This window comes from Phaethon aethereus (assembly GCF_964289735.1).
Source record: "Phaethon aethereus genome assembly, chromosome: 14".
Taxonomy (NCBI): Eukaryota; Metazoa; Chordata; class Aves; order Phaethontiformes; family Phaethontidae; genus Phaethon; species Phaethon aethereus.
This window is the reverse complement of record NC_138590.1, coordinates 13,442,151-13,456,791: the sequence shown is the minus strand read 5'-3', so window position 1 is coordinate 13,456,791 and position 14,641 is coordinate 13,442,151. Positions and strand designations below refer to the sequence as shown.

The 14,641-nt window shown below is 47.2% G+C and overlaps 1 protein-coding gene across 1 annotated transcript; it reads right to left on the bottom strand.

Annotated features, from left to right (window-relative positions):
* Nucleotides 1-3,657: 3,657 nt before the first annotated feature.
* On the bottom strand, nucleotides 3,658-11,967 carry FAXDC2 (fatty acid hydroxylase domain containing 2; the record flags this gene model as incomplete). Its single annotated transcript, XM_082006077.1, has 8 exons — nucleotides 3,658-3,814; nucleotides 4,999-5,165; nucleotides 6,237-6,342; nucleotides 7,245-7,450; nucleotides 7,776-7,897; nucleotides 8,779-8,882; nucleotides 8,985-9,076; nucleotides 11,920-11,967. 8 exons carry the CDS (start codon nucleotides 11,965-11,967, stop codon nucleotides 3,658-3,660), a joined length of 1,002 nt encoding a protein of 333 aa, XP_081862203.1.
* Between the last annotated feature and the right edge of the window lie 2,674 nt (nucleotides 11,968-14,641).

The window sequence follows — 14,641 nt, the reverse complement described above, 5'->3', positions numbered from 1 at the left end:
GAGTTTTTTTCCCCCCTCTGCTGAGTCAGTGGTTTGTCACATCAGTGTGGCTGAGGGTCCTGCCTGAAACCCCCCTGTTTCCCCGGGGAAGGTGAAGGGTCAGAAGAGCGATCCCAGCGATCCCGCCGCCCTCCGGATTTGCGGACTGTGTGCCTTGTTGTATTGTCTCTGTCGGGCAGCAGAGTAGCCAGGGAGCGAAGGAGAGCCGTGACAGCCTAAGCCAGCTATTGCTCCTGCACGTCTTCTCCGGGTGAAGGCCCACGGGCAGGATGCTTCCGCGCTCTGCCCGGGCGTGATCCCAGCGGTTGCGGTGCGGGTGGCGGCGGAGGGCCGGTTGCTCCGTGGTGCTCCGCTCGCAGGGCAGCACCCCGCGCCCCTGTGCCGCGCGGCGGCCGTGGCGAGGCCGGGGCTGCGGAGTGCGGTCCGTGCCGGGCTGAGGGGCTGACCACAGCAAGGCTTTCCCCTGCCTCACGGCTTGCACAGGGGACGGGGCTGCAGCGGCACTTTGCCGCTTGCCACGGACTGAAGGCGTCGCACACGGCTTGCTCCGCTGCCGGGCAAAGGGGCAGCTGTCCAGAGGGGTTTTGCTTGTGAGGAGGCTCTTGCCCTCTTGCTGAGGAGGGAGTTTGGCCTTGCTTTTAGCTTGGATGCTTCACCATGATCGTGTTTTATGCTTTATTTTAATTGTAGTGGTCTGAACAGTCGGGCACACGTACTCCTGCGAATGCTGATCCGTCCTGCAGCTCGCGAGGGCTGCACGGTGCTGGTGCCCAGCCACCGGCGTGGCCGAGGGAGCCCCAGCTGCTTTCAGAAAGGCTGGCGGGTGGGTAGGGCAGGGGGAGCGCTTCCCATCTCGCCCCTCTTCTCAGGAGGTCCCAGGCCACTACAGCCTGTGGCTCCTTGCCGAGGTCAGCCTGTCTTTGGGATGCAGGCGGTTACAATGGACGCAGAGCTTTGGCGTGGGGTCAGGAGTGGAGGTGGAAGGCGTGTCTTGGAGGAGGCTTTGTTGCTTTGCCATGCTTATTCGCGGGGGGTGGTGGGGAGAAGAAAAAAAAAATAATAATCCCACTGCTCCATTCGCCTGTCTGTCCCTCTCCCTGCTGCCCTCCTTGTACCCCCGGTGGCGGCTTGTCTCTGTGGCCCTTGGGGTCCCTCGAGTTTCGGCAGCTGCTCGTCTTGCTTGGGACTGGTCGACTGTACTGTAACAAAGTGATGCGTTAACCTCGGTATCCTGCCACGTGTCTGTACACGTTCCGCATGGCCGTGCAGAGGGGGCCTTCTAGCTGTTAATGCCTTTCCAATTATTTTATCAAAAGGAAAAAAAAAAAAAAGGAAAACTGTAAATGTAGCAAGCTGTGTTTGCAATGCTTATTTTCTCCTGTCTCCTCTGAGACTGGTTATGTCACTTTGTCACTGTTTTGAAATGGATGCTAGGCTCTTTTTAAGAGGGTTGCTACACTTGATGTTAAATGCCTCACTGACTTTTGTTTTTTTTAAACTTTCCAATACAGGTAATAGATGAATAACTTTTTTTCTTTTTTTTTTTAAGAAAATGTTCATCTCGGTGGCGCAGAGCGGGTGGCTGGAGGGCGGCATTTCAATGAGTAGTTTACAGTTTCACTTTCTGCAGACACTTGAACATAGGACCGATGTATCTGTGACAAGCACATCCCCTTGGTGGGACGCTCCAGAGGACGGGGAGTGCCCTGGGGACCAGCCAGCCCCTGCGGCGTGCGGAGCGTGCTGGGGCCAGCCCCGGGCCCCGGCGCTGTCCCCCCGCGGCTCACTCCCCAGGCCTCGCTGGTGCCCCTCACAGGAGGGGGTGCTTGGCCCTGCTTGGTCCCTCGAGCCTCCCTGGTGTGGCCCTGCTCCCCCTCCTCCTCTCCCAGCCTGTCCCGGTCCCACTGAGGTGGGAAACCTTTGGATGTGTGGCTCAGAAACCCCCACTGAGCTGCATCCCGGCGCGGGTGGTCCTCCGCTCGCTCGCCTGGAGCGAAAGGGGTGATGGTTTGATGTGCTGGCCCTTCTCAAACCCTGTGTGTCCCAACCTCAGCCTTCTGTTTCCCAAAACTAGAAAGTGTGTGCAACCTTCTTCAGCTGCATTTATCGTAGAGACAAACTTAAAATGACTCATCACAGACCATGTATCACTTGGGAGGAAAATCTTGTTAATATGGCCCGCTGTACATGATCCATCTTCTGTCGATAGTACATAATCTTTGACCCATGTGCTAGGATCATCATCACATATAAAAGGAAAAGAGAAAAATGTAAAATACTTGAATGAGAGCTTGTATTATAACATTAATATTATTCAGAGTATCTGCTTTCTAGGCTGATGTGATTCATTATTCTAGTAATGCTTTAGTCCTTTGTAATTTGTGGTAATTATGCTTTTTCCTTTTTAATACAAAAAAAATGTATAAAAATAAAAACTTCAAAAGACAATGGAGCCTGGGTTTTCTCTTCTGCTGCCTTGCTCTCCCCAGGGGGCTGCGGGTGGATGAACGGGCTGAGTTCATCCCGCTATGGTTGTAGGGACGGGACGGCTCGCAGCAGGTAAAAGCGCAGGTCAGCCCTGCGTGCCCTCTCTGCGGAGGGCTTGCTAAGGACGTGGGGCTAGCAGTGGTGAGACGCAGAAGTCATTTTTTGTCCCAGGCTCACAAACAGGATTGAGACCTAAAAAGATCCTGGAGAAAATTCACAGCATGTCTCAAGATGGGTTGTGTAGGCGCTTACACATAAAGACATGGGTGCTTTTTGTTGTGCCCTTTCTTACAGGGTTTCACCGAGCTCCACACAGCTCAGGGCAGCAGTGACTCTCCTTTCCCTGGAAAGTCTCCTTCCATAGTTTGTCATTGTACAGAGCTTGTTTTGGTTTGTGCCTCCTTTTGGCGTGTGGGGAGCAAGGTGCAGCTCCGCAGGAGGAGGTGATGTACCGGGGCTTCTGCTGTGTAGCACCCAGCGCTGCTTCCCTGTCCCACGTCCAGGAAACTCGCTTTATGTTTGCAGATGTCTGTGGAGCAGAGATGAAGACGTGGCAACCCTTAACTCCGGCCTGGACTGACTTCTCGCGCGAAGAACTGCTCGGGGGAAGTCAGGCCTCTGGGGCATGTGCAGGGGAGAGCGTGTGTAAAGCTGTGGCCCCACTGACTTTCTGTGGGGTTGCATCCTGTATCCCAGGTGTTCTGAGTCTCAGAAAAATAGTGGTTTTAATCCTATTACATGTAGTTACAGTGATCTTGCTGGTATTTCTATAGAATGCTGCTGAAAGAGGCTGAAGTATGGCCTGTGAACACTGAAGTGTTAAAACCTTAATAATGAGAACTCCCCAAAACCATGTGGCCTAGAACACATCTGGCTTGCACACAGGCAGCTAGAACCAAGCAACAGTCAAGTAATTAAGGAAAATAAACCTCTAAATGTTGTTTAAAAGTAGCTTTATAGAGCAGGCTTTTTGTCCTTTGGGTAGAAAACAACAGGCAGCAAAAGTGCGGTCATTTCAAGTACCATGTTTAAGTTCAGCTTTAGGTTGCATTACGTGTGAACAATAACTTGTTTCCTAATTAAAATACTATTTGGCATAAATCATTGAAATCATTGTCTCTTGCTCTGCTGGTCTCTGGGCTCTGCACGAACCGCAGAACACTGCTGGGTTCACTCTGCTCTCTTGGGTGCCTCGGGGATGCTTTCCGAGAGCGGCGTGAGGCTGAGGAGGACCCTGTGTCTCTTGTAGGCTTTGGTTTGTCTGAACACAGTGTCTGTTCCATGCAGGTAATCCAGCACTCCCAGGACTCCATAGCACTGGTTGAACCTGGAAACCAAGCAGAGGATAAATATCACTGGAAGCTACTGAGGTTACCTCGCCCTTCCTGTTTCCATCTCCTTTCAGAGCCCTGATGAGCCGTCCGTGCCATTTCTGCCACTGCACCAGTCTCCCTCGCAGCTCTACTGAAGCCTGGGTGAAGCTTCCACATCTTCCCTCTCCGGTGCCGTCATTACCCAGAGGCGGTGGCACTGAACAGCAGCTGTCTCTCTCCCGGGAAGCTCGGAGCTGCGGGAGCAGCGGGGCAGCCACGTTGTCGTGTCTGTGCGCTGCCGGGACGCGGAGCTGCCGCGCTTCCAGCACAGCCATCCCGCCCCGGGAGCCTCTCAGCTCTGCAGCGATCGTGTCCTGGCAGGAGCCGGGCTGCGGAGGAAATGACTGATAACCAGCGCTGGCACCGTGGGTTGGGTGTTGCCCAGCATTTGGGTGGCGATGGAACTGCCACGCTGGCTGTTTCTGCAGGAGGGGCAAGCTGCTGGAGGGAGTGTGTCTATGAACTTGGTGCCCATCTGGGAGATGGGAACGACTCTTCCACTACTGTGGTATGCATCCCTGAACAACCTGCCGAAACTCTGCTCTTCCCAGTGTAGGAGGAGGCTGGGAATCTCTGCCAGGAAGGGTTATTTGTGATTGTTTGGGCAAGGTGTGATCTGATCAGTGTTACTAATCCCAGCGTATGGGAAAGGGACGGACGGAGATGCTCCCTGCAAATTTATTTCAGCTGTGTGACTTGCCTCTGCTCTGTCTTTATTCTAGATCACATGCTGTGTCTTCTAAACTTCTAGGAAGCACCTTGCAGAGAACTGTCTCTGACCCTGCACTTGTGCTGGGGAAGGTCCAGGTGATACCTGCTACTTCAGACACTACGTGCTTTCCTCCCATTTAATCTCAGGAAACTCGAAAAGCCCAGCCTTGGCTGCGGTGTTTGTGCTTTGGAGCAAGTTTCCAAGCCAGCTGATGGAGGAGAGCGGATGTCAGAGTCCTCTGAAATCCCGGTCTCTGCCTTAAGAACTGACTGCGTTCAGCCCGCTGCCGGGCACGCTGGATAAGGCTTCTCTGCTTGCACGTCAGTGATGCAAACCCGCTTGACCCTCAGAAAGGAGCTTTGCCCGTCAGCAGCGCCAGGGCGCAGGCGGGAGGGGAAGGGGAAGCTGAGCGGCGCCCAGACGTACTTGAGGTGGTGGAAGTCGTGGAACTCCGGCGACGGTAGGAAGGGCAGGTGGTAGCCACAGTGCGAAATGCTTGTTGTTATGAGAGCAAGGGAGAACCACGCTGCAATTGAGACAACGTGAGACCCCATGATCATCGGGCCGGTCATGACAGGCAGCGTGTTGGAGAGCTGGAAATGAGAAGCAAACTCTACCTCATTAACGGGTCCACAACAAGCAGATCTCCTCTAAGAGTTGAATTGTTTCACCTGTGTGATACATCACATTAGTTTTGTGCAAACAGCATAAAGGGAAGATCCCTCCGCAAACACCTTACTAAAACTCCATCATCATCAAAGAAATAATTACTGAGCTAACTGAGTTTTACTAACTGCAACACGCTGTCATGGCCCAAGCTCCCTAAGCTTGCAGTAGAAGTTAGATGCGAGCTCAGACGGGGGTGTGAGGGCAGCATGGCTCCTGTAAATCACCTGGAGCCAGAGGTTTGAATTTCAGCTTCACCTTGGAATAATGCTGAAGCTGCTCTTGAGAAACTTAGCTGTAAAAGGGCATGGCCTGGGGACATGTGCAGTCGAGGCAGGGATGTGATGATCCCGGCTGCATCACTTCATTGTGTCCTGCCAGCAGCACAAATAGCTGTCGCTGCCCAGACCAAGCTTATTGCAGCAGCTAGGCTTAGCCGGGCTCCTGAGTAGAAGGTCATTCTGCTGCCCAAAGACTGTCAGTCGAGGAGAGTCACAGAGCTGGTGCTGCAGCCTGGGACTCCAGTTAACAGGAGATAGTACTTATAAGTGGAATCTTCTGAAGGTGGGATGTGTTTGCGTGGGAGGTGTCGGCTGGAGCAGCTCTGGGAGACACTCCTGCAAACACCGGTCCCAGCCACCAGCATGAAAATTAGGACGGAATTCTGAGTCCATGCAGTGACCAGCCCGCCTAAATGTCACAGCTCCTGCTGAAAGCAGCGTCTGCGCTCTCAGCCCTCTCTGTGCTCGAGGAAGCACCATTCAGTCATTTCCTTATGTTGGAGGCTCTTGGATCTGTGCTGCTAAAGCCAGTGGAGTCCAGTATAAACAGATACTGTGACCCTTCTACCGCCGAGCTTCTTGGCAGTGCAGCTTAGTGTACTCTGCCTAAGAAAGAAGGGTCTAAGGGCACACTTGCTCCTCTTCTCTTACCACTCCTCATCCCATGGAAATCACGCTCCACGCAGGAACTGGGTGACCATGGGGGGATCCACTTACTAGGTGTTCTAGTGGGTGAGCATAAATGGAGACCACGCCAATGGGGGCTGTCCATTCATGGTGCTTCTTGTGAATGTGCTTGTACAGGAGTGGGAGGTGAACAAGCCTAAGCAGAGAAAACAAAAGAAATGTAGGTTTTCAGCTTCGTAAGAAGGGAACGTAGAGTAGCCTAACACAGAATTTCTGCTGGGCACTTGCTCATGCCTCTTCTTTAAAATAGAGATTTTAGAGCAGCTGTGAATAAGAGTGTAGGACTCCTGGCTTCCCTCTCTCTTTCTTTAACACAGAGACCTCTCAATGTATGTGTCCACTGGCTGATGTTAAAGTTAAGTCCAAATAAATCCCATAAATCAAAGTCCCTGAATAACTGATTTGCTCAAACCTGGGAGTACGTCCTAGGGGAAGAGTCACTTTATATTTTCCCTGTTTTGACTTTACCTACTGACAAGTAATACAGACAGAATTGTAGGTTCTGTGGGCCCTTAGTAAGAAATGGCTTTTTATGGTTTTTGTGGAGGGAAAACCACATATTTCTGAGAATGCTGCACTTGCTTCTACATGGTCTTTCTTTGTCTAACATTGGTGTCAGTCAGAAAGCCTGCAGTGCCAGGAGCCAGGCCCTGTTTGCAGGTGCTGTACACGTGAACAGGAGATCAGCCACTGGCTTCTTGAGCCTTTTTCTTTCAGGATAGTTAGTCTTGTTCTTCTCTTTTCAAAGAACACTGGGTCACAGCTTTTGTGTAAAGCTACCTGTTTTGTTTCTTCCTTAGCTTCTAAGCTGCTCCACCTTTGTTAATTTTACCCATTTTTGCTTACTGTAGTTACTGGCAGCATTGCAGCACCAAAGCCTCGTGTTGTAAGGGTGGATTTCAGGACCGGTAAGTCTTCCCATATAAATACAAGATTGGTGGAAGAGGGGGGACTAGGACTGTTGCTGTTGCAAGAGATGAGTATAAGCTTAAAGGCAGGGGGTAAAATCACGGAGTCCTGTTCCTGTGCTCAGCTCACCTGTGTGTATAATAGAAGAGAATTTCCTCTATTAAGGTGAAGATGCTTAGCTCCACAAGAAACCAGTGGAAGGTGGGCAATTCCTTGCTGAAGGTGTTTCCCCACCATTTCATGACATAGAACATGGGCACAAGCATGGGCAAGGAGACAAAGAGCTGATTACATAGCACTGTGTAGATGGCTTGGCGCAATTTCTTTGTGTCCACCTGCAAAAGAGAAGTCAGGACTTGAGGCTAAATCAGAAGCAATGTGGCTTTGAGTTGGGAGGATAAAGAGCTTTAAAATTTGTAGGCTGTTTCTGTGTTAGTTTTGGGGCCAACTTTTTAACAAGCTGTCAATCCAGATCTGATCAGTAGCCTAATTGTAAGAACTGCTTCCTTTCTGCTGTGGATATACAAGACTCAGCTTGATTCTCCTGGAATCCTATCTGGCTGCAAGAGAAAAGCATAACAGGTTCTTCTCCCTGCTCCTAGCCTTAGAGACTGCAGGAATTGTTTAGCCAGAAGAAGAGGCAGAGTGAGAAATACTTACAGGATCATTCTTGCCCAGCTGAATGCGATAGCGAGTAATGAAAGTTGGCTTTCCTGTTATATCAGCCACCATAAGGATTCCATTGAAGCACCAGAAAGCAAGGCTAGGAACCAATGCAGCCCCTGTGGCATGAGGAAAGGGCAGAGATGTGTGAGTAGTCATCATCACTGGTGGTATTCAAAAAACGTGCAGACGTGGCACTTCAGGACGTGGTTTAGTGGGCATCGTGGTGTTGGGCTGATGTCTTGGACTTGATGATCTTAAAGATCTTTTCTGATCTTAAAGGTCTTTTCCAACCTTAATGATTCTGTGATTCTGTGTAATAAATTGAGAGCTATAGCTAAATTGGAAACAAAATGCCGTGGCGTAGTATCCAGAGGACCATGCTGGGACCCAGATGTGCCAGGTGCGTATCCCCTGCCTTGAGATGCTTTAAAATGCAATATAGGTAGGTTCTGATGCCTGAGTGAGACCTAGGGGAGGAGGTTAGAGTAGACAAGTGTCTTGTAGGTTGAAACTTGTCACAACTGAGGCTAAGAAAGGGCTTCTCTGGGAGGTTGGGTTTTAAATACAAATTGGGTAAGGTCAAGTTGATCCCTGGGACCTTTGAACGTCCCTACCAGGCCTGTTCACCAGCTGTTAATCACAGACAGAGTTTTATAGGTGCTACAGCAAGAGTAAAATTCACTAATTTTACTTTAATTTTCAGTAATTAGGTCTACTGAGTCATTCAGTTCTCACAGGAGCAAAGAGTGTGTTTTCATAGGGAAGCCATTTCAGCAGCAGCAAAAAGATCCCATTTTTAATCTGTATAGGGGTCTAATGATGAACCCGTCCAAAGGCAGCACAGTTGCACATCAGCTGTGGCTGGCTTTGAAGCCTACATGTGGTTTTTCAGTGGGAGGATTAGTGAGTTTGGGAAGGCTTGTCCATGTCCCCCTTTTAGATGTAATACATGGATAGTTCCTCCTACAGCAGAGGGTTGTTAACCTGAGTAACTCACCAAGGAGGAAGATTGTCCACTCCTTTCCCTCATACAGGTCGTAGAACTTCAGCCACGTTGTTTGCCAGAAATGGCCTGAAGTGTCCCAGATATTCTGCACGTACCTGTGGGAATAAGTGTTCTTGGTTGCCCATCTTTTCATCATCCACTTTTCCCCTCTCCACAGAAAAGGTTCTCCTCGAGCCCCTTTGTTCGAAAAATCTTACCAAGAAACAGAGTTCACTAAGGCAGTGAAAATGAGCAGGCCTGTACCAAGGACACAGGCAGTGATCTTCATGGCATCCCAGAGCTTCTCTTCCTGTGAGCAAGCAACAAGAGTAAGCGTGTGCTGCTGGGCCCTACGCTAGCATTTTTTGTATTTGAAATGCAGGGGGTCACGGCCGTCCTATGGTGGCCTGTTTTCTTTCACAACCTCTATAAAGAACACAATAACAAAGCTGTTATGGCATATTGTGTGTATTGAGGGGGGAGTACGCAGACATCCATCTGCCACGCTTACAGAGACCTGAAGCGTCACTGATACGGAATTTCTCTGGAATAATCAAAGGGAGAGAAAGGACTACTGGCTTTTTCCCTCTTTGTTTTTATTTGGCATGCTTCTCGGTACCTGGAGGACTATAATATAAGGGGCTTTTGGATAACTCGGAGCAGTAGGAACAGTAAGGAATGGTGCTCCGTCTCAACACTCCCTCACTCAGTATTTCCTCCTCCCAGTATGCAGTATGTTCTCCCCCCGCAGTCATCAAGAACTGTTGTGCTCAGATGATCTGATCAACAGCTCCAGTTAATCCAGAACCACTCCTCCCAACTTTCCTCTTCACTTTGAAGACTGATTCTGAAGTCAGGTTCACGTGCCCAGAAGCTTGCCTTTTTTCCCCCAAGTACAACAGAGGTTTATACAGGTTATTACCTTTCCTTGCATAATTCACTCTGCTGTGCCTTTAGGCCATCACAGGTACAGCTCAGCAGTACACTCTCCAGTACTGAGAGTACAGCTTGTCTAGTAGGTACCGCGTGCCATCTGTATAGACCTGCTCATTAACAAAGAGCTAAAATTCTCAACTCCTCAAAAGTATAAAGTTCCCTAAATCCCTGCCCTCGGTCACAGAAATGTTGTCTACTGAAGAAATATTCCTGTGTACAGCATAAGGGCAGCTGTGATGTTAGCATGACTCTCTTATCACAGTAAGGGTTTTAACCATACAAAGCAACTGCAGGAGAGTCAGAAAATTATCAGTGAGACCTTTTGATTCCAGGAGTAAGTACATTCAAAAAGCAGTATTCAATATATTTGAGCGTTTAAATACTTAAAAGCAAGTTGTTTAGCAAGTATATGACAAATGTATCATTAACTATCTGTCTTCTAGAATAGCCCAAGTTGGAACTGGTTCTGGAGTTCATCAGTCTTAGTTTGGGTTTTCTTGGGTGAATTATATTGCATTAGTTTTATCTGCAGGATAAATGCTTAAAAAAATAAATCAATACAATTCTAAAATAATGTAGTGTAATAACCAGCTAGTGTCTCGTTCATTACTCTGTCCTTCCTGTTTTTTAACTGTGGTGTTGTGCTGCACAAACAGACTGGAGTAAAAATAGCATGATTCATAGTTGCTGTCCTGCTTGTCTCCTGGCAGAGAGGACAAACAAGAGAGACAGCTTGCTAATAAATGTTGAATGCAGGTGTGTTTAGGGTAATGCAATATAGAGGAATCCCCTCTACATGGCTGTCAGTGCTAAGAGGTTCTTCAAGATTCTGTAACAGTTACAGAACATTAAACATCGCCCAGGACTTGTCAACAATATTTATCTGTCCCAGGACAGAACTTTGCTCATTAGCACTGAAACTTTCCTCCTTAGAACAAACAAGCAATTGCTTCTGTCACGTCTTTTTTTTTAATCAAGTTAGCAACTGGGGAGGAAGTAATTTAAAGGACTCTTACCCTACAGCTTGATATTTGTGAACCCTATAAGTTTATATTGGAAGCAACGCAATCAGTTGCCAGCGTTATCACTGGGTGTACTGAACTGCCAATGCAAGGCTGGCAAAAGCCACCTATTCCAGCTTCAGATAGCGCATGCTGGATTCTGGGCTGGAGATTTGCTCTTAGTTTCATACTTCCAATTCCATCCATGTTATGCCTCATGTATGCTGACATGAGAGAAGACTGTCTTAATCTTTAGACCCTGAAACACCATCTACATATTCTTTAGAAAAAAGCTTACAAAAGCTACAAAAAGCTCAGATCTTTTTAACAGAATTGTATCCTTGTTTCTCCTGGGGTGAAGAAAGAATATATCAAAGAAAAACTCTGATGTCTTACAAGTGTCAGAACTTTTAGTCAGACCAAATACTATTTCAGATTCTTTAGCATCTTCCAGCTGAAGAACTCAAAGAGTTTCAAAAACTAACAACTCATAAGACACTGTGTATGTCCTGCTTTGAGATAGGACAGAGAGTAGATACAGCTCAGCACTTAAGCTATTTTAAAAGCCCTTTGGCTAGAAGCTGTCTTGTTTTGAGGCTGTGTTTTTATTGCACGTGATGAAGTGATTACGTGAATGAATCCACACAGTATAATTACATGAGCTGTAGAAGCAGAGAAGTTTACATAGAAAAAAAAAATCTTGTTCATCAAGTCCAAGTGCTAACACCCTGTTTCCCTTCATGCCAATTGCTCCAGCACAGTAGTTTCCAAACTCTGATCCATGGATCGCTTGAGATCTTGCCCTTAAAGGGCTTGTACAAGTAGGCAAATTCCTTAAGTGCAGAGCAGGGTTGCTGCCTGCAAGGTAGACAGACTGGGGCACATCAGCTGGGAAACATATTGTTTAGCAGGACCACTTTGAGGACAGGTCCAGTTAGGTAGCACAGCTTCTGGTTACAGGGCAACGTTGTGGTCTCCTGCCACACAAGCAAAGGTAACAGGTCCTTCACCACTTGGTGCTGTAGCTGCAGTCCACTGGAAGCAAAAAAAATGCTGGGAAAATGTTGCTGTGGTGATAAGAGATGAGCTCCTAGTTGTGCTAAAGTGATCAGAGTGTGGATGTGTCTGTCACTTCTCTTAGAAGATGATTCAACACATCCAGCCTTCCAAAGCACCTGCACAATGCTTCCTTTAAAAGATGACCTTGAGCCTTTACCTGCTTTTGCTGCTCAGCCATGGTGGAATATCCAGAGTCTCTTGTCATCTGAAATAAGAGGTAATCTAAGGAAGTGAACCTTGTACAGCTGGAGTGTGGAAGAATATGCTGCTGACAACAGCAAATCCTCTCAACTTTGAGTTCAGTTGCAAAACTGTAAAACATTTACTCTCTGTTGCTCTGTCCTGTCCTTCTCCTTCTTTCATGTTGGCCACAGAGCAAAGCTGAGCTCTTGAGAAGAAAAATCCCCTTATTTCCTGATGAGCTAGTATTGTCCCAGAAGACTGACAGGGATGCAAGGGTAACAAGGGAAAATGGGAGAACAGCCAAAACCAAAGCTTTTGATTGTGGCACTGGTGTGTTGCGGCACAGCTGCCTCCCTTGATCTGGCCCAGGAATACATTGCACTTGGTGGGAACTCCAGCCCTTCACAGACTGCAAGGAAACGATGATGTGGGACACGCGTTCTTCCATAACAACGACATGCTGTTAAAGTAACAAGGATGAAAACAAAAATCTGACTACAACAAAGTGAGTTTGTGCCATGAAGAATTAACGCAGTAGAGCCCCACACAGCCTTCACTCACGTGGCAGAGGAACTATAAATTGCAGCTTAAGAACATAGTGAGTGAGAAAATAATCTTTGCTTTAAGTCCCATTATGGTCAATTTGAGGGTTCAACGTCCTAAATGGAGAGGTGGCCACCTTGTAATAAATCTCCCTACATTTGGCTCTGGCTTGACCATTTGTTGCTGGTTTGGGTAAAAAAAAACACCACAAAAAAACCCCCAACAACCAAAAAAAACTCAAAAAAACCCCCAAGTAGCTGCTGGGGCTTCACTGCTGTCCACGGCCATGGAAAGATCTCTGTATTTCAGGATGTGCTGTGGCTGTCCTATGGATTATTGCGTAGCTGTTTTTATATTGCTGCACTCTTACTATAAATTATAATTAGCAAAAGCTAACAAAACATTCCTTAAGGTTTTCTTGGTTTCACCCAGTCTTTAAGAACAAACACATGAATTCTAATAATATGAAGGCCAGATTACTGAGGATTGCAGAATTTTGCTTTTCATACACAGAAGAACATTCAAGCACAAGCAAACTATGTTACCTAAGGTAACAAAGGAAAGTACAAAGAAGGTAGAGAGGCACCTGTCTAAGGCACAAAGAAAAAGAGTTGGAAAATTATTCATTAGAAAGATGATATTCTATTACCTTTATGATGGTAGCAAGCCTCTTGGGAGTACTCCTGCAGTGTGTCAGAAAGGAGGAATACGCTGCCAAAAAGAAGTCTCCATATTAGCCAGGAGATTACACTTTAGCTTTGAAATGATAGCTTTCTGGGTACCTTCTTACAAATGCAAGTCTGTTTATTTACAAGCGTTTCCAGATCTGTTTCCCTACGTTACGTGTTAGCATGCAGGTCAAGGGCCATGAGACAGAAAATTGGACACCCTCTTTCTGCGTGGGTTCCTGCTTACACATAGACAGGAAAGGACAAGGCCAGTCCACCAAACTACATACTTTAGTGGAAGAAACTGATGTAAATGGTTCTGAGAAGAAAGGAAAAAAAAGAAAATCATGCAAAAAGTGATTTGAAACTTGAAACCATGAGCCCGAATTCCCACCCCCCTATTTCGACACTAGGGTTGTATATACTCCTATGGGAAATGCTCTTTTGGTAGTAGCCTTAAAAAAAACCAAACAAGTTAACTTTGTCTCCCTTGGACAAAAATGTAGCGTGAGAGGTGCCCTAAAGTGGTATTGCCTAAAATGAGAATGTGTTAAGGAAGTCACAGTGTCTGAGGGCTTCTCATCTTTCCCCAGATCTAGAGCTCCTCGCTATTAGACTGTCAGTTACTAGAGGCAGTCTATGATGAGACCTTCTGTATGTTTTTTCCTCTGATATATCGTTTGCCAACCACAACTTTATTGAAAAATTATAGTTGGACTCCAACATACCTGATGAAGAATACCTATAAGTAGCAATCACAAATAATCTTCTAGCCTGAATAGAACAGTGTAAATAACTTGCCACAGGACAAATTGATCTTATCTTCATTTCCAAAAGACCTTCGGATCACTATGATGCATTTTATGTTACATAATGTGCACTATATGCCCATCTTGTCACACAGGTCCTCTCAGTGCAGGTGTGCCCACTGCCTCCAAGAAAACACTACTAATGCTTGCAATACGTCAAGATTGAATAATCCATTACTTTCTGAGGCTTTGCTCCATTCCAGATTTCTTAGCAGGTTGTTTGGAGCCTTGAACAGCTGGGCTTTGAGTATCTGCATGGAGGGAGATTCCACAGCTTCTCTGGGAAATCTGTTCCAGAATTTGAATACCTTCACTGTAAATATTTCTGCCCCCCAGTATCTAATCAGAATTTCCCTTGTTATAACTCATATCCCTTGCCCTTTTTCTGTGCACCTCCCTGTCTTCTCTACAACTACCCATGAGGGAGCTGAAAACAGCAATATGAAATTATTCTGCGGGGACAGCACAATAAATAGTGTTAGCCATAATTTTCTGAAGTTAAAGAGATTATTCCACTCCGATGACCTTGTAGTAGACAACAGAGATCTTAGAGAGGCAGACGTAAAAGGAGTATCTCAGTTAGCTGCTTGCTGGAAGGCTGATGTTCCAGAACGGTTCTTCCATACAGCAGTGCTGTGTAAAACCCTGCTGAATCTTTGCATGCAAAGAGCTAGCG